The 20356-nt window shown below is 42.5% G+C and overlaps 1 protein-coding gene across 3 annotated transcripts in view; it reads left to right on the top strand.

Annotated features, from left to right (window-relative positions):
• Positions 1-20356, top strand: part of LOC137642592 (protogenin B-like) — a 315452-nt gene that overhangs the window by 72849 nt on the left and 222247 nt on the right. For all 3 annotated transcript variants that reach the window (XM_068375286.1, XM_068375285.1, XM_068375287.1), the window contains 3 exons: positions 2572-2780; positions 11187-11362; positions 19317-19579. In XM_068375286.1, coding sequence (XP_068231387.1) covers positions 2572-2780; positions 11187-11362; positions 19317-19579 — 648 coding nt within the window. The remainder of the gene's footprint in view (positions 1-2571; positions 2781-11186; positions 11363-19316; positions 19580-20356) is intronic.

Here is a 20356-nt window from a genome sequence, read left to right on the forward strand (position 1 = left end):
GGACCTGCTGCGACAGGCGAGAACACACAACCGCACCTGGCAAGAACACACAACCGCACCTGGCAAGACCACAGAGAGCACTGCGTGAAGTCTGGTAGCAAGCACGTAGCGACGGAAGCTCTACTTGAGTAGCCAATTAGTCAATTTGTCCCAGGCGATTTTTTACCCGTAATTACGGGGTCGACCGATTTGCGTCAAAATGATTTGCCCATTTTAAATTCGGCAATTCTTTATGACCGGTACTGTATATATATATATATACTGTATAAATATGCAGAAGAACCACAGGGAAAATGAAAATACGAAATATACGATTAAGTCCTGACTAGTTTCGTGATACTTCTTCAGAAGAAGTACCACGAAACTAGTCAGGACTTAATCGTATATTTCATATTTTCATTTTCCCTGTGGTTCTTCTGCATGTGAGCATCACGTTTTCCTGTGATTTTTACGCATATATATATATATATATATATATATATATATATATATATATATATATATATATATATATATATATATATATATATATATATATATGTGTGTGTGTGTGTGTGTGTGTGTGTGTAACATTATCCTAGTGTATGATCTAAGAAAATACAAGAAAATTAGGAGCACAGAAATATGAAAATGGTTGAATTGGTAGAAGAAATTTAAGGGAGTGCATTCTCTCTGTCTCTCTCTCTCTCTCTCTCTCTCTCTCTCTCTCTCTCTCTCTCTCTCTCTCTCTCTCACTTATTAAGATAGAAATTACTTTTACTTCAATTTGACCATACCTAATTCACTTCAATGAAGTATAACCAAGCAAAAATAGTGTATTGTCTTATGATTATAAAGGAGAGCTATCAACATGTATTAACTTTGGGCTAATAAGATGTAGGTGAGAAATTGCTGGATTGAGAATTGGTCTGTGGACAGAGTACTGTATAAAAGGATTGATTATTGTGTATGATTCCATACTGATCATGGATATTGAAGAAAAATTTTAGTACCCAATGAAAATAATTTAAAATTGTTTTTAAGATTAGAACATCAAGAGTAAATAAAAGCAACATGTTGGATGGGAGGTATTTGCAAACCACGTTGATTTAACAATGAATGAGAAAATGGAAGATTTGATTTGTAGAGGTATATGATCTTAATCTGACGAATCAGTTTAATCACACTCTTTCTTCATGATCACCCACTAATCCATGTGCATGCTTGATTATACAGTGCATACCTATGTAATTGCATCTCAGAAATCTCCCTTTCCTTCATCTGTTCTTTCATTTCCACATCTTACTTATTTCTGTTTTTATTCCCTCTTCTTTTCTTACACCCTAAAACACTCCCTGCTATCCACATGATAACATCTTCCAGCTCTTTAACCTTAGTCCAGAATCATCCAACTTACATTTCCACTTCTTCTCCTTCGTAAAAATATCTATACTTGTTTCAATTAAATAATGGTCATATACACCTGTCATCTTCAATCACCATTACATCTATCAACTTAACTTCTCTGTGTACCCAGTACCAACATGTAATTAAGCAGACACATTATCCTCATCCTTTTCTCTTTTCCTAGTACTGTATAGATATTTTATATATATTTGTAAAAACACAATATTTCCAACAATCTTTCGTAGGATATTTCCATAAAACTCTCTATTCTCGTTTACTCTATCCCAGGTACAGTACTATTTAATACCCACCAACATCTCCATGTTCTGTTTCACCTACTTTTGCATCCAAACTCAGAACCCAGTCATGCACAGATTTATACTTGTATTAATATTCTTTCTCTTACTTGTTATATTCTGTACCTGAACCTTAAATGTCAAAACTTTTACCCCATTCCATACTCAGCCATATCAATACAATTCTTGGACTAACTAGTTCATAACACCTCATTGATTAAAAATTGCTTTATCTATTGTGCAAGATACCCATATGTAGTCAGCTTTTATGGCACAGAAGGCTTGATTTTCTTATTAAAAACATAGAGCTTGAATTTGATAAGACTACAATCCTGCCCCATTATCGACAGATATGTTGTCCCTTGATCCACAAGGGGAAATGGAAAGAAAAATAGAGGATAATTGTTTTAGTATTTTATATCTTTATTTGTAAGTATTATAAGAAATATAGTGCTTCATATGCTGCATAGTACACAGTGCTTTGATTTACCTAGAAAATTACTGTACAGTTTGAATACCAATTGTAAGAACAAGCACATCTGGCAAGTTTGCAATTATCAAATTAATATTGCACTTATACATAACTTTTATTATTGGATTTTTTCCTGTACCTCTGTTCCCCTAAACTGTTACTGTACTTTTAATTTTCTCAAATGTATATTTTTCTATACTAGTGGCTTATAGTTAATCTTTCAAGAGTGAGAACAGAGTTGTTAGATTTACAAGTTTTTTTGTAAGACCAAATTAGATTAGTTTTTACATATCCATTCTTAATATAAAATAATGTATTTTTATCAATGCTGTTATAATGTTTTATAAGTAATGACTTATCTATTATAAGAGAGTGACTAGAAAAACGACTGAAAGATTATTTTTCCTTACTCTACAGGTGCAGAGCCACTAACTCTCTAGCAGGAAAAGATCGTCGTAGCAATGGTATTTCAGTAACTGTTGTTGCTCAGGGAGAGGGAGAACTCTACAAACCCCCTTCTTTTCTCTCTCCAAAAACTCCCATTCAAGTTGTACAAGGAGGAGATGCATTCTTGGAATGTCTGGCAACTGGTGTGCCATTGCCCACCATTTCTTGGCAACGAAAAGGTGTGTTTATATTGCAAAATGATGTTTGTTCCGTAACTGTAATACAAACCACGCTATTTGATAGGGGTATTACTTTTGGCATAGCTGAAATGACGAGCCATTAATTTTTTACGAGGGTTTACTACCCACACCGCTAGTTAGCGGGGTTAGGGGAGGGTAGCTTGCTATCCCTCCCCCCCCTCTCACACACCTGTGCTTGAGCTCTCTTTGCTCTCGGCTGGGATTGTGGTCGGACATGTCCACTCTCATCCTCACCATCATATTGGCAGCCATTAATGCTTTTGAGTATGTGAAGTTGGCCTCTGCGACCATGTGCACCTTCCGTGGTTTTCCCGACCGCCCTTGTGGAACGTTCATGTCGGAGTCGAGACTGATCCTCACGCTCTTTGTACTTCTTGTAGGGGCCAACAGTGTGATAGTGTCAACAAGTGTAGTGAGTGTAGGGAGTGGTCTGCCTCCCAGTGGGAGAGGTTTTCGCGACGATGGAAGAAGAAGTCTAAGCGGGATATTTCTTTTTGGAAGGTTGCTTCGAAGGGAGAAAAACCCAAGGCCTCTTCTTCCGTTGCCCAAACCTCCTCCAAAGCTCCCACTCAGTCGGTCTCCTTCGAGAGACCATCAAGTGGTAGTGTAGACCGAATTATTTCTAACCAACCTCGGGTCTCGAGAGATGACGTTGCTTCCTCTAGCGAAGCAGCTCCACCTCTCCCTCCGGTGGAGGACATGTCACTAACTTCCCTTTTTCAGCTTTGGTCCTCCTTGGGGCTTACGGGTTCGCCCTCCAAGGAGGTTTTGCTTGATTATATCTGCCTGGGTGCTGCTGTCAAGCAATCTTCGTCACCATCAGAGGTTGATCGTCTGTCTCTTGTCGACGTTTTGGTGTCAGAAGTATCCAATGCGGTTTCACCCATCTCCTCTTCCACTCCAAACTCTACGGTAGCTGACGGCTTAGTTTCCCCCATTCCTGATCATCCTACGAGGGGGAAACTAAGTCCATTGTCAGTCTCTCCTGCTAGTATTTCTCTCCCTCGGGGGAGTTCACTTACAGAGACTCCTCTTCGGAGGACTGCTGAAGGTCAGCTTGGTGATCCAACGGCCCCCAGAGGGCGCATCCGTCGAAAGGTTCGCCTTCTTCTTCGCCATAGAGGCCATCCTTCACCTGCAGTGAGGAGGTGCCTCTTTGGTTCAACGTCTTCTATGCAGTGCCTCGCAGAGGAGCCTCTAGACCGATCATCCATCACTGCACCTGCATTGGCCCAGGACCTCTCTGCAGATCGTTCGCGATCTCTTTCGGTAGAAGGTTGTCCTTTTAAAGGACACGTCGACCTTCCACCCGACAGACCTGCCGACCTGCCGTCGCCGTTCCTGTATGGGCCTAACAGGGCTCCACCTGAACGTGTTATTGCGCACCAACAGTTTACGCGCTCACGAAACCTGACCAGCGCTCATCAGCAGCTCGTCAGGCCCCATCACTGCAGCGCGATGATCATACTACTCACCCTAACACGGCATCATCAAGTGCTTACGCGCCAACATGCGCATACGCGCCAGCAAGAGCATAGCTCCACCACGCGCGCCCTCAATTGCACCAACAATCTCCTGCGTACCAGGGCTCTCCTGCATGCCCTGCGCACACTGCGCCCTCGCGCCAACACTCACCTGCGCCCAGTGCTCACCTGCGCACCAGCGCTCACCTGCGCGCCTTTGTTCTCCTGCGCAACAGCGCTCTTCTGCGCGAGTGCTCTCCCACGCGCCAACATTCTCCTCTTGTGTGCCATGCTGCGCACCATCCTATGCGCCAGGTAAAACTTTCTCCTTTAAGCAGGCTTTAAGATGAGTCAGCCATGCTGCCTTCACCCGCGTGCCATCCCTTACCAACGCGCCAGCGCTCACCTGGGCGCACCCACAAGGATATACGCGCACGCTCGCCAACCTTCTCCGAGGGATGCGTGTCAACATTCTCCCGCGCGCCCATCATGAATCTACTGCGTGCTCGTGCGCTAGGAGACATTCTCCTGCAAGCGCACGCCCCAAGCCTTCAGCAGATGCTCGTGAACACTCTCCTGCACGCCATCAGTCTCCCGCACGCGAGCCTACGCATCGCGAGGATATACACGCACGCTCGCCAACCTTCTGCAAGGGATGCGCGCCAACATTCTCCTGCGCGCCCATCATGAATCTACTGCGTGCTCGTGCGCTAGGGGACATTCTCCAGCGAGCGCACGCCCCAAGCCTTCAGCAGATGCTCATGAACACTCTCCTGCACGCCATCAGTCTCCCGCGAGCGAGCGCCAGTATCCTCCCGCGCGCGAGCGCCAGTATCCTCCCGCGCGCGAGCGCCAGTATCCTCCCGCGCGCGAGCGCCAGTATCCTCCCGCGCGCGAGCGCCAGTGCCAGTATCCTCCCGCGCGCGAGCGCCAGTATCCTCCCGCGCGCGAGCGCCAGTATCCTCCCGCGCGCGAGCGCCAGTATTCTCCCGCGCGCGAGCGCCAGTATTCTCCCGCGCGCTAGCCTACGCATCGCGAGGAACGACATTTGGCAAGGTCTCCATCGCCTCATTCCCCTCCCCGCAAGCGCATTCCACCGCGCATTGTGGGAGAAGGGAAACTTCCAGAGGGGTTCAGGATCCCAAAGCTACCACAGGCAAACCCACCTATTCCAGTGATTCCTCCTAGGGATCCTTCAGTCCCTTTCCCTTCAGGGAGTAGGTCTGACAGTACATCTGTCAGCCAACAGCCCTGGTTCAGTGCCCTGATCAGAGCCTTAACTAAGGCTTTCAAGCCTGTCTTCTCTGATTTAGGACACGGAACCATGGCTTCCTCTACCCCACTGAGGAGGAAAAGAGGAGTTTTGGACATGGTCACTTCCCCGAGGGCGAAGCTGACTTCACGCAGACCTTCGAAATAAGTTCCTCCTATTCCTCGGACTGCCTCTCCTTCCCTCTCAGACGAAGATATCCCGTCTCCAAGGGAATCACGCGAAGAGAGACTCTCCCCTTCATGCCGAGAGTTCCACATAGTCCGGGATTAGAAGGAACATGCCACCCTCATCAATGTTGGAGTCTTACATTCTTCCTAGGAAGGAATCCAAAGACTCCAAAACATTGCCTAAGTCCTCCACTAGGGCTAGGATGGAGCCAGCTAGCCACTCAGGGAATGTCCGCGATTCTCTTCAAGAAGAGCCTTCGGGGATAGAAGGAGACTTCGCTGCAAGTCCTACAACAGGACGAAGATCTCCCGTCTCCAAGGGAATCACGCGAAGAGAGAGACTCCCCTTCGCGCCGAGAGTTCCACATAGTTCGGGATTGGAAGGAACATGCCACCCTCATCAATGTTGGAGTCTTACATTCTTCCTGGGAGGGAATCCAAGGACTCCAAAACATTGCCTAAGTCCTCCACTAGGGCTAGGATGGAGCCAGCTAGCCACTCAGGGAATGTCGGCGATTCTCCCTGAGAAGAGCCTTCGGGGATAGAAGGAGACTTCGCTACAAGTCCTACAACAGGAGGAGACCAGCAAGAGTCAGAACACGCATTTTGGCAAGTTCCAACTCTAATGAGGGCTCTCAACGGGTTTTCCGACCCAGAGATCCCTCCTCGAGAGGGCAAAGACACGGTCTTAGACCGCGTCTTTTGTACTCAAAAGCCCTCTAAGACCAGTGCAGCCCTGCCCTGGTCTCAAGGGGTAAAGAGTACCAGGGACAAGATCTCCCAGCAGCTCTCAGATGTCCTCCTCCAAACGTTCCGGTACCAACAACAAGCTCCTCCCACCTCGTCGCGTACAGCAGAGGAGGTACTTCGAGATCCTAGACGAGCCTTGTTTAGCTCTTCCACTTCACCACTCGCTGGAAGAGCTAACCAGGGGAGTCCCTCTTGAGGGACTCTCCAACTGGCTGGTCTCGTTCTCGCCAGCCGAGATCCCCAATCAGGAGAAGGTCGCGAAGTGTGCTATGCAAGCTACTTCCTGGCTCGATATCTAGTAGGGGACCTTAGGTATCCTGATACGTTCTGAGGATTTCTCCAAGGAACGTACCAGGAAAGCTATGGAAACCTTCCTTCTCTCAGGTACTCGCACGATCGAGTTTCTGGCCCACCAAGTCTCAAACTTGTGGGCAAATACCATCCTGAAACGTCCGGATGCAGAAGCTGAGAGATTCCATCAGAAGGTCCCTAGCGCCGAGATCAATAGGCTCAGACATTCTTCTGTTTTATTTGAGCCTAAGGATGTGGAACATGCTGCTGAGAGGTGGAGGAAGTCACATCAAGACTCCCTCCTTCATAGGGCTTTAACATCCAAGCCCTATAAGCCTCCAGCACTACAGCAGTCCTGTACAGCCAAGACCACTACGACAACAATGGCAGCGAAGATGATGGTGTCTAAGCCCTTTCCTGTCAAAGAAAGGAAAGGCAAAAAGTCCTTGGGGGGAGGCAAAAATCCTAGAGAGAGCAGCCGAGGCCGCAAACGCTAGGGTAGGCAGTCCTCCTGCATTTCCACCAGTGGGGGGATGCCTACAAAGTTGCGCAAACAGGTGGAAGCAACTCGGGGCCGATTCCTGGATAATCTTCGTGATCAGTTTAGGATATCGCGTCCCGTTCATAACTTCTCTACTTCCCTGATGACTAATCTAGTGCCATTGAACTCCCTTGCCATGGGATCGGCAAGGGGGCAGGCTCTTTGGGCAGAAGTCCAGACCCTGTTGAAGAAGGGTGCTCTCCAAGAGGTCCTCGACGGATCCCCAGGCTTCTTCAGTCGACTCTTTCTTGTAAAGAAGTCGTCTGGAGGCTGGAGACCAGTCATCGACCTCTCAGCTTTGAACAAGTTTGTCAAACAAACTCCGTTCAGGATGGAGACGGCAAACACGGTCAGACTAGCAGTAAGACCGTAAGACTTCATATGCACACTGGACCTAAAGGACGCGTACTTCCAGATCGCAGTCCGTCCGTCTTCAAGGAAGTACTTAAGATTCAGTCTGGACAACAGAAAATACCAGTTCAAGGGACTGTGCTTCGGTCTTTCCACAGCACCACAAGTCTTCACCAGAGTGTTCACCATAGTATCATCTTGGGCACACAGGATTGACATCCGTCTCCTCCGTTATCTGGACGACTGGTTAATCCTAGCAGGCTCGGTGTCAACCCTTCTTCAACACCGAGACAAGCTACTGAGACTTTGCCAAGATCCGGGTATCATGGTAAATCTTGAGAAGTCCTCCCTGCTTTCCACTCAAAGACTGGTACAGTATACTTAGGCATGATTATAGACACCACTCTCCACAAAGCCTTCCCATCAGATGACAGGATAGCAAGGCTGAGGAAGGTCGCAAGACCTTTTCTCAGACGAGAAGAACCTCCAGCCCAATTGTGGTTACGTCTCCTCGGTCACCTTGCATCGCTGGCCCGTCTAGTTCCCAATGGTCGCCTCAGGATGAGATCCCTCCAGTGGCGACTCAAGTTCCGGTGGAATCAAGCTTACGACTCCCCGGACATCCAGATCCCCATGGGACCCGTGGAACTGACGGACCTCCTGTGGTGGGTGGCAGACGAGAACCTATGAAAGGGAGTGGATCTTCTCGTCTTCCCCGGATTTGATACTGTTTTCAGACGCTTCAAAAAAAAAGGGGTGGGGGGGTTGGGGCACGTGCTGCACCACATGACCTCAGGCCTCTGGTCAGAGTCAGAAAAGTACCTCCACATAAATCTCCTAGAGATGAAGGCTGTCTTTCTAGCCTTTCAACAGTTCCAACAGTACCTGGCAAGTCACTCTGTGGTGGTGATGAGCGACAACACCACAGTAGTGGCCTACTTCAACAAATAAGGAGATACAGAGAGGGGTTGAAATCCACTCGATACCACTATCGTCATGCTTCATTCCGGGCAAAAGGAATGTGCTCGCCGACATCCTGAGCAGAGCATCTCAGATAGTGAGTACCGAGTGGTCTTTGGATCATCTAGTAGCCAACAAAGTCCTGACTTTGTGGGGTTCTCCGACTGTGGACCTCTTCACAACAGCCCTGAACTTCAGGCTCCCGCTGTACTGTTCCCCAGTCCCAGACCCAAGGCTCTCTGGCAAGATGCTTTCCAACAATGGTGGGACAACATCGACGTTTATTCCTTTCCCCCATTCTGTCTGATGAGGAGGGTACTCAACAAGACCAGAACATCGGTCAATCATTCAATGACCCTCATAGCTCTGCTATGGCATCACGCAGAATGGTTCCCAGACCTTTTGCAACTCCTAACGGAGCCTCCAAGAGAACTCCCTCCATGACTCAATCTACTCAAACAACCACACGACAACATCTTTCACAAAGCCGTAGTTTCACTACGACTTCACGCCTAGAGACTATCCAGCATCTTCTCTCTGAGAGAGGATTTTCGCCACAGGTTGCGATTAGGATGTCTGGACACCTGCGGAAGTCATCACAGCAGTCTACTAGGCAAAGTGGAAAGTCTTCTGTGGTTGGTGTCGTGGAAGGGGTATCTCTTCACTCGATGCCACTATTCCAGCAATAGTGGAGTTCCTCGTGTATTTGCGTGAAGAAATGCGCCTACAGTCTCTGCTGTGAAAGTGTTTCGATCAGCCTTAAGCCTCGCCTTGAGGCTGAAGGGAATGGACATTTCTTCATCGCTAGAACTCTCTACTCATACGGAGTTATGAACTTACCTGCCCTCAGTCGGAAGTAAAACCTCCCCCATGGAACGTGGTTCAAGTTCTCAGGTCTCTTAAGAGACCTCCCTATGAACCATTACGCCAGGCATCAGATCGCCACCTAACTTGGATGACGGTGTTCCTGCTAGCTTTGGCCTCGGCCAACCATTACGCCAGGCATCAGATCGCCACCTAACTTGGATGACGGTGTTCCTGCTAGCTTTGGCCTCGGCCTAGCGAGTCAGTGAACTTCATGGTCTCTCGTATGATATCGCCCATTTAAGGGGATGGGGGAGGTAACGTTCAGCTTCGTCCCTGAGTTTATTGCTAAGTCTCAGAACCCAGGAGTAGCGGATCGTCGATTCAACTCCTTCCGGATATCTAGTCTCCGTACTGTAACAGATGACCCAGACCATCTCTTACCATGCCTAGTAAGGAGCTTGAGGCTGTACCTCAAGAGAACAGCCGCAGCCCGTCCTCGTGTGCCAGCACTATTCGTCAGCAGAGGAAGGACTAAGAGAAGGGTCACCAAGAACACCATCTCTGCATGGATTCGCTGGGTCATTGACCTGGCACTGAATCCAGACCCTCCTCCGTCACGTCCCCCCAGAGCACATGATGTCAGGGGCATAGCTACATCCCTGGCCTTCAAAAGAAGTTTTTTAGTGATGCAGGTTCTTCAAACTGGGGTGTGCAAATGGCAGACCACGTTCACATCCCACTACCTGCAAGACTTGACCCACAGGAGACTCGATACTTTCTCTAACGGTCCTATGGTGGCTGCACAACAGCTGGTTTAAAACCTCAAGCTCCTTATTGGACTAGTAGTAGAAGGTTGAGGGCATTGTTACCCGGTTTTAGTCGGCATGAATGAAAAGGTTTGACTGGCCCTTATTCTTTTCTTCATCATCCCCTCTCTTGGGGAAAGCAGCATAGCTGGGTTCTCTGCATAGCTGACCTCAAACCACTGCAGGTAAACCATACTCCTTTGTGTTCCTAGTATTAATATTGATACTGTTATGTCCCCATACCCTAACGAGGTGGTATTGGGAAAGTCCTTGTCTACAAGTTTCCATCTAAAGAACTTCGGAACAACTTTCTCGGACGAGTCACACTTCTTCATACCTTCACACACAGCTTGCGTAGGCCACAGACCTTGCGTAGCAAGGTTTCAGCGAGGAGCAGGGGCTCCTTATTTCTTGAGTGCTAACACACACACAGGTTAGGAGCCCCCAGGCAAAGCCAAAAAGCCAGACTGGCTGGGACGTCCACCATTCCTAACGGGTGAGTCACCCCTATTAAATAGCGTGGTTTGTATTTCAGTTACGGAACAAATGACAAATTCGTAGGTAATTTGTATTTTTCCTAACTATACAAACCTTAGCTATTTAACCAAACTTGCCCGCCAGCCCTATCCCCCTTTAAGTCCTACCTCCAAGCAAAGTGAGCTCAAGCACAGGTGTGTGAGAGGAGGGGGTGTTAGCAAGCTACCCTTCCCTGCCCCCACTAACTAGCGGTGTGGGAAGTAAATCCTCGTTATAAATTAATGGCTCGTCATTTCAGCTTCGGCGAAAGTAATACCCCTATTAAATAGCTAAGGTTTGTATAGTTAGGAAAGATACAAATTATCTATGAATTTGTCATATTTATTATGTGTAGCAAAATTTTGATTTTGTTCTAGTTAGTCTGCTATAAATAGTATATGAGGCTCGTTGCTTGGATTTTACTTGTAATGTTAAAAATTTCTTCTAATTTAATTTTCAGTAAACATTAGTGAACTTGAGACATGGGAAGATTTGCAGAAGGGTATGAACGGCATCACATTTCTGGGACAAGGAACTCTGCTTATTTCTAATGTGTACAATACCAGTGCTGGCATATATGTTTGTACTGCTAAGTCAGAAAACCCTACCACCAAAAAAGAAGAAAGAATTTTTCAGGTAAGACTTCCTTAGATAACCTCAGCCGTCATTAGGAAGTTATTCTTGAATTAGGACTCCTTCCTTCCTTTGACAAAAAAATATAACTTATTAGGAAGTTACTTTAGAATTATGATTCTTTCTATTAATCCACCAATAAAGATCAATTCTACTGTCATTAGGAAGTTACTCTTTCATTATGATTCCCTCCTTTCCCCTTCCAAGAAGAAAGAACAGTTTAACTATCATTAAAACTGACTAAATTATGATTCATTCCTTCAAGAGAGAGAATAATTTAACTGTGTTCAGGAAGTCAATGAATTGTTACTTATTCCTTCCATCCTATTTCTTAATTCTTTCTATGTTATATAGTATTCCTTCACTCATTAAATAGTTTTTATCAGACTATATGGTACTGTATATACGAAAACTTTATTTGATTTCTGTACTAAGTAGCCTTTTTTTTTGAAAATTTTAGATAGTGTTAAAGTTATTGAACTTTTGTAGATATATTTGGTAAAACAGTTATTTAACAGTCAATAGCTGTGATCCTATTTGCCAAAAGTCAAAACATCCAGATTTAGTTTGCCTTCTGTTCCCTCATATTACCCAATTTGTTTATAGTTTTGCCAATAAGTTTATTTTAATTCTAGCATATTCCTCCTCTCCTTTGATTTACTAACAGTCCTGTGGTTTTATTGTCTTCAATTGCTGGTAAAATGAATGGTAAATTACTGTGCTTGCCTAATAATTGTATTTTTTCCCTTTGGAATCTGCCTTGTCAATTTAATCTTGATGAAAGTAATTTTCAGCTGCTATGCCATTGAAGGAAAAACTGAAATACTGTACTCTTAAATCTTGAACAGCAACACTAGAAAAGTATGACTAAGGCATAAGCCTTAGTTATACTTATGTAGTCCTTGTTTGTGTGATTTCTACACATTGCATTTTTTGGTCAGCTTCTATCTGTCCTACAGCCAGTACAGTAGATTTATCTGTTTATTCTGTATCGAAGGATAAAACAGTATTTATCTATTTCCCACTGCAGAATGAGTTTGTTTACCTGCTTGCAAAGGAGAATAAGTTTCCTTAACTTTTGTGAATGAGGAAATTTAATAAAATTAGGAAAATTTTGAAATTTATTTAAAGATAAAGATCTTCAAATAAATTTCAACATTTTCCTGGGTTTGATCATGAATTTCTTTTTTTGTCATTTATATTATGAGAAAGTGTTTTATGAGAATTAGCACATCATATTAATTTTGAAACCTTTTTACTTTCACTTGTGGTACAGTTGTTTTGATCTTTATATGAGTGTGAAGTGGTAATTTCCTTATTGAAATGTAGGATGTGCAGACCCAACTTACTGCTGGGTGATTTTATGGCCATTAGTTAGTTACAGTATTTCATAACCAAAAATATTGATTGGAAAGGTGTTATGTACATGCGTGGTATCTTGTATTGCATACCCAGTTCAGGTAGACTGGTATACTGCTTAGTGGAACCTGAGCCTCGGATATTTTTCAGCACTAATCATAGGCTTCTCTGGAGGACCGAGTAATAAAGCCTCCTCCTCTGGCAGATCTAGGTCATCCTCAGATCCAAAGTCAACACTAGGTCTAACTATTTATTCAGGCCTACCATAAGACATTCCCTAAATTAAGACCATCCACACCTCATTTTAAGATGGCCAAAAGACGTGTAGTCTTAAAATAGGAAGAATTCATACAAAGTAACTTTACTTAACTCACCCATGTCCTTTCAGTACTAATATCAGATGAAATTGGAAGTAAGAATTGTGGAGAAAAGTTGGATAATTCAGTTTACACTACAAAAGAAAAAATAATTAATGTTTCTGGGGTTTGATGGAGGGTAATATTACCACAAGACAACTGATAGAAGGCCCTGGGTCAAATCAACATGTCTCTTTCACATACAGTAGGGTCCCGAATTATGCGAGAATTTGATCGATCAATGACCTCGTATAAATGGAAATTCGCATATTTTGAAACACACGAATGACAGAAATAATTTCATTAGGGCCATGGCAACCAGCAACTTGAGTATTCAAACGTGTTTACTGCCCATTTCCAATAGTTTCTATGTACTATACTTTAATTACAATGATATTAAATTGTTCTTGTAAATACATCAAATATTTGTTATACTTTAAAGTTTAGATAACATGAAAAATTTTAAAATTATGACCAGGATGGGTGTAAATACCGTGTATTTCACGTCATAACAAGACCTAAAATACGGAGAAATTTTAATAAGTTTTTCATATCTATTGTATAAGAAAATTGGTGAATAGCAAAACCATCACTGTATAGACTAGCTTTTGTTGTATCAATGAAAATCATAATTATCAAAATAAAGGAGATTTTATATCATACGTTTCCTAAACACGCCAAAAAGCACAATAAAAAATTACGACCATTGTTTTGTTTACGTTTATCTCTGATCATAAGAAGAAATGAACGCATTTACACATCTGTATATAGCTTAGTCGTTTATGATGATTTTGTTATTACCAATGTTGTTCTACTTGAGTTTTTTAGAACTTCGAAATAAATGAATTAATGTTGTCCTTTATGGCGCCGCCTGAAATAGAAACCTTCCATTTGTTTACTGTACGCTCCATCTTCGATCATAATAAAAAAACGAACGTATTAAACACACATGATCAAAGTGATAACTAATGATATTACAAACATTTAGTAAACATTGTTATTACAAATATTTTACTTACCGTATCCATACAAACTCCTAAATTCGTAGCAAAGCTGGAACATTTTTTTCCTATGCATTTAATCAACAATAACAAACTGCCGCTAATGACAGAATGATAATTTACTATAACTATAAACTGTTACGAAAGATAACTGTCCTTTCCATATCCAAAGTACTTTTCCTAACTTCAGTTATAAGTCAACTTGTACCTACCTCAATTATGGAACCATATGGAAAAGGTAAAAGAAGAAGATTGTCCTAGGCCTGTTTTTAAAGTTTTTAAAGTCATCGAACAATTAGGTTACCGCTATAACGTTCGATGTGACAGAGATGGTGCGAGATTGGAGAAATAAGGAAAATTTAATTGTGATTGATTTTTAATATAACAGAAACTTTGTGAAACAACAAAGATTTCATTTGTTAGTGAGATAGAGAGAGGTAAGAAATGAGAGGTTGCGAAAGGTATCCTAGAGAGAGAGAGAGAGAGAGAGAGAGAGAGAGAGAGAGAGAGAGAGAGTGTGTGTGTGGGTTTTTAAATGTACTAAACAATGAATATGATAGGTTATGAGACATTGGTGCTTATGTAGTATTAACTGTATAATGGTTTGAATAAGTTAAGAAGTGGTATAAACAATTCTTTGTTAGTGTATTCGTACGCGCATGCTCTTGAGAGCGGCAGTTATACATCAGCTGATGTGACCACAGCCAAAAGTAAAAAAAAAGGAAGTCGGCAATACTCGCCTTTTTAAACACACCGGGAATTTAAAAACACGTTTTATCATAGCGCAATTGACTATTTAAAGAGTAACAATTTTCTAGAATAGAATAGTGTTTCCTAAAAAAATGAGTGGTTTGTTGATGAAATCAGATGCCGTATTTTAAGCTACGATTGAAATGGATGTATACACGGTAATTTTTTTTCGATTCGTATTTAATTGACACATTTTAAGAAAACCTATTTTGGTTTCTTCATCTGTATGTAGGAGAGAGAGAGAGAGAGAGAGAGAGAGAGAGAGAGAGAGAGAGAGAGAGAGAGAGAGAGAGAGAGAGAGAGAGAGAGAGAGCAGGTGCGGGTATGCATGTGTTTCTGTGTGTGTTCGCGGTGCGCGCCACCAAACGATGGGTAGTTAGAGTAATGATTGTTTGTAATTGGAAAGACTGTTGGTATAATTAAGGTTGTTTGTTTACGTTTTTAGCTAGGTTAGTGGTGATGAATGTCTTGGGTTGTAATCGAATGCCGTGTTTTTGTTTCTTGTACTACCTGAAGTGAAGAATTGATCGCCACAACTAATAATAGTCTTGTTAATTTCATTATTAAACTCAGGTTGCCATATGTGACCCAAGATTTTATTTCTTACAGAGAGAGAGAGAGAGAGAGAGAGAGAGAGAGAGAGAGAGAGAGAGAGAGAGATTTGATACCAGTAAACCTCGAATCTCTCTCTCTCTCTCTCTCTCTCTCTCTCTCTCTCTCTCTCTCTCTATGTAAGAAATAAAATTTTAGTTCACATATGGCAACCTGAGTTTCATAATGAAATTAACAAGACTATTGTTAGTTGTGGTGATCAATTCTTCTCTCGGAGAGAAGTTTTGAAAATTATACTATGTACTATAAAAAACAAATCTTTGTAAAGTAAAACAATAGTGTTTGAAATATGACAAAATATTATCGACTTGTTACCGAAGTTTAGGCTATTCACTGCTGATAAACGAACACAGCCTATGTGTGAAAACCTTGAACACCCACAGGGAAAAATAAAGCTTTTATGTATGCTGTACTAAACAGAAATAATGCTTTAATATAACATCAATATTAACACTAAAATTAAAATTATTGAAAGATTAGAGAAAGATAAAGATTGTCAAGAATGTAACCACAGTTCTGTTTACATTTTATCAGCGGGACTTACATAGTTGAAGTTGGTTTCATTGTTGATTTGGAATTTTATCCTTTAATAGGCTATTTATTATGAAATTATGTTAATAAGATGTAAGGTAAATATAGTTTAGTAACATTTATTATCAAGCACTGTATTCAGAGAAACCAATATACTTGAAAACACAATAGATTTGATACATTTTGTAGTGCTTGACTCCCAGACTTTGAATAGCTTCCCAGGTAGAGAAAATTTATTTTTGAAAAATAGCCATCGCATAAATGGGGAATCGCATAATTTGGAACCCTACTGTACCTTACAATGCTGGATAGGCCAATCCATTCAAATCCATTTGTCATATTTGTTGCAGAATAGGAGTAAAGGTAGGTAAATTTAATACTTGAACATGTATCTTTTCTGGAAGCACCCACTATCATTCCTGAAAGAATGAAATTTACCACAAAGTGAGTGATTGGTTTCCGGTGAGAGTGGGGCTGAGACAGGGATGTGTGATGTCGCTGTGGTTGTTTAACTTGTATGTTGATGGAGTGGTGAGAGAGGTGAATGCTCGAGTGCTTGGACTAGGATTAAAACTGGTAGACGAGAATGACCATGGATGGGAGGTAAATCAGTTTTTGTTTGCGGATGATACTGTACTGGTTGCAGACACAGAAGAGAAGCTTGGACGATTAGTGACTGAATTTGGAAGAGTGTGTGAGAGAAGGAAGTGGAGAGTTAATGTGGGTAAGAGTAAGGTTATGAGATGTACGAGAAGGGAAGGAGTTGCAAGGTTGAATGTCATGTTGAATGGAGAGTTACTTGAGGAGGTGGATCAGTTTAAGTACTTGGGGTCTGTTGTTGCAGCAAATGGTGGAGTGGAAGCAGATGTACGTCAGAGAGTGAATGAAGGTTGCAAAGTGTTGGGGGCAGTTAAGGGAGTAGTAAAAAATAGAGGGTTGGACATGAATGTAAAGAGAGTTCTATATGAGAAAGTGATTGTACCAACTGTGATGTATGGATCGGAGTTGTGGGGAATGAAAGTGATGGAGAGACAGAAATTGAATGTGTTTGAGATGAAGTGTCTAAGGAGTATGGCTGATGTATCTCGAGTAGATAGGGTTAGGAACAAAGTGGTGAGGGTGAGAACGGGTGTAAGAAATGAGTTAGCAGCTAGAGTGGATATGAATGTGTTGAGGTGGTTTGGTCATGTTGAGAGAATGGAAAATGGCTGTCTGCTAAAGAAGGTGATGAATGCAAGAGTTGATGGTAGAAGTACGAGAGGAGGAAGGCCAAGGTTTGGGTGGATGGATGGGGTGAAGGAAGCTCTGGGTGATAGGAGGATAGATGTGAGAGAGGCAAGAGAGCGTGCTAGAAATAGGAATGAATGGCGAGCGATTGTGACGCAGTTCCGGTAGGCCCTGCTGCTTCCTCCGATGCCTTAGATGACCGCGGAGGTAGCAGCAGTAGGGGATTCAGCATTATGAAGCTTCATCTGTGGTAGATAATGTGGGAGGGTGGGCTGTGGCACCCTAGCAGTACCAGCTGAACTCGGTTGAGTCCCTTGTTAGGCTGGGAGGAACGTAGAGAGTAGAGGTCCCCTTTTTGTTTTTGTTTCTTTGTTGATGTCGGCTACCCCCCAAAATTGGGGGAAGTGCCTTGGTATATGTATGTATGTATGTATAAATTTATTTTGTCGTACTTAATTAACACTTTCTGAAGAAACAAAGATTTTGATTTATTCTGCTATATATATGTACTGTATGGCACATGAGAGAGAGCGATCAGCAGATGGAATCGAATGCCATGTTTTTGTTTATTGTTCACCATCATGAATCAATAAATTGCTTGTCACAATTCATGATGTAGTGATCTTAATATCATTTTTAAACTTGGTGTTAATAGTTATAATAATGCATAGTTAATACAGTTATTTATTTGGATATAATACAGTAAAATAAAAAAAAATGTGGGTACTTAGTGTCTTCATTAGACAGACTTACTATGTATCCTTATGGGAAAAAATTTGTTTGTATATGTGAATTTGGCATATGTGACATTTTCTTACATACATACATATACCAAAGGCACTTCCCCCAATTTTGGGGGGTAGCCGACATCAACAAGAAACAAAACAACAAAGGGGACCTCTACTCTCTACGTTCCTCCAGCCTAACCAGGGACTCAGCCGAGTTCAGCTGGTACTGCTAGGGTGCCACAGCCCAACCTCCCACATTTCCACCACAGATGAAGCTTCATACTGCTGAGTCCCCTACTGCTGCTACCTCCGCGGTCATCTAAGGCACCGGAGGAAGCAGCAGGGCCTACCGGAACTGCGTCACAATCGCTCGCCATTCATTCCTATTTCTAGCACGCTCTCTTGCCTCTCTCACATCTATCCTCCTATCACCCAGAGCTTTCTTCACACCATCCATCCACCCAAACCTTGGCCTTCCTCTTGTACTTCTCCCATCAACTCTTGCATTCATCACCTTCTTTAGCAGACAGCCATTTTCCATTCTCTCAACATGGCCAAACCACCTCAACACATTCATATCCACTCTAGCCGCTAACTCATTTCTTACACCCGTTCTCTCCCTCACCACTTCGTTCCCAACCCTATCTAATCGAGATACACCAGCCATACTCCTCAGACACTTCATCTCAAACACATTCAATTTCTGTCTCTCCATCACTTTCATTCCCCACAACTCAGATCCATACATCACAGTTGGTACAATCACTTTCTCATATAGAACTCTCTTTACATTCATGCCCAACCCTCTATTTTTTACTACTCCCTTAACTGCCCCCAACACTTTGCAACCTTCATTCACTCTGTGACGTACATCTGCTTCCACTCCACCATTTGCTGCAACAACAGACCCCAAGTACTTAAACTGATCCACCTCCTCAAGTAACTCTCCATTCAACATGACATTCAACCTTGCACCACCTTCCCTTCTCGTACATCTCATAACCTTACTCTTACCCACATTAACTCTCAACTTCCTTCTCTCACACACCCTTCCAAATTCTGTCACTAGTTGGTCAAGCTTCTCTTCTGTGTCTGCTACCAGTACAGTATCATCCGCAAACAACAACTGATTTACCTCCCATTCATGATCATTCTCGTCTACCAGTCTTAAACTAATTAATTGTGGAAATTGAGAGTTGAGTGTATTTTTTTTTTTTTTAAACATTCGTGTAGTGGATTACGGCTTATGAATTCATATTATTCTCTTCCCACCTACTGTCCCCTTACCTTCAGTTTTACCTTTATCCATTGTTTTTGTAAAGTTTTCATTAAGAAAAATGTTTGGTATTGTTAAACTACTTTATAATATAATATAATTTTTTCATTCATGCAGGAGTTAAAGCTAGATGTTATGGTGCCACCTGAAATTCGAGAACCTCCTAAGCCTTCAGAGCCTCTTCTAGCTAAGACAGTCCGCCTCAGATGCTCAGTAACGGGTCATCCTGTTCCCCGTGTAACATGGTACAAAAATGGCCTGCCTATTGAATTTAAGGGACGTATTATAGAGGGGCCCTCGAATCAACTCGTGATCACAAGTTCTATTACATCTGACACGGGATTGTATCAGTGCCTCGCTATCAACGATGCTGGATATGCGTAAGTATTTGACACTTTTCAAATTTCTTGTAAGAATTCTTGAAATGAATGAAATAGCAATGTCTGGGAGGAAATGAAATTTCAGTATCTTTGTGCTATAATGATATATTACTGTATTGTATTAGGATTTTATTCAGTTTCAGATTATTTTAATACATCTTACCCAACATTCATTGGGCTATACATTTCACAAGCGCAGCTTGATTGACAAACTCAAGAGAGGGATCTTATTTTTGTCAGCCCTGAAGTTGACATCTCATTCAGTGTGCTATTTTCATTACAGGAATATTTAATCTTGAGTATTGGTCTACGCCCTTCATCAGGATGTTAGTGTATAGGGGTTATATCAAGATTTTAACTTGATATTAAAATTTTTTATTCTGAAATAAGGTTTTGTGTATTCTCATATGTAAAATTCTAAGTTTAGCACACAGAGATTATGCTTTGCCTCGAGGCAAGAGTTTCTGTTTACCGTTTATAATCTATGAGTTTTGGGATCTCCCATATCAAATAGTATTATATTAATATAGAATCAGATGAAGGTGAGAATAGGTGACTTCACACCATGCCTCTTCATGCAGTGTAGAGATCTCCCAGATCAAATACTATTAACTGTACTGAACATAGAATGATATGGAGCAAGGAAAACAAGTGAAAGGAACTAAGTGTACTGTTTCCCTCTCATCAGAAGTCGTCACATCTAAAAACTGATCGTTCACTAAACTAAGAAACCTTTTCTTATTTATATATGGAGATATCTTTCGGCAAAGCTGGAAG

This window comes from Palaemon carinicauda, chromosome 6 (genome assembly GCF_036898095.1).
Source record: "Palaemon carinicauda isolate YSFRI2023 chromosome 6, ASM3689809v2, whole genome shotgun sequence".
Taxonomy (NCBI): domain Eukaryota; kingdom Metazoa; phylum Arthropoda; class Malacostraca; order Decapoda; family Palaemonidae; genus Palaemon; species Palaemon carinicauda.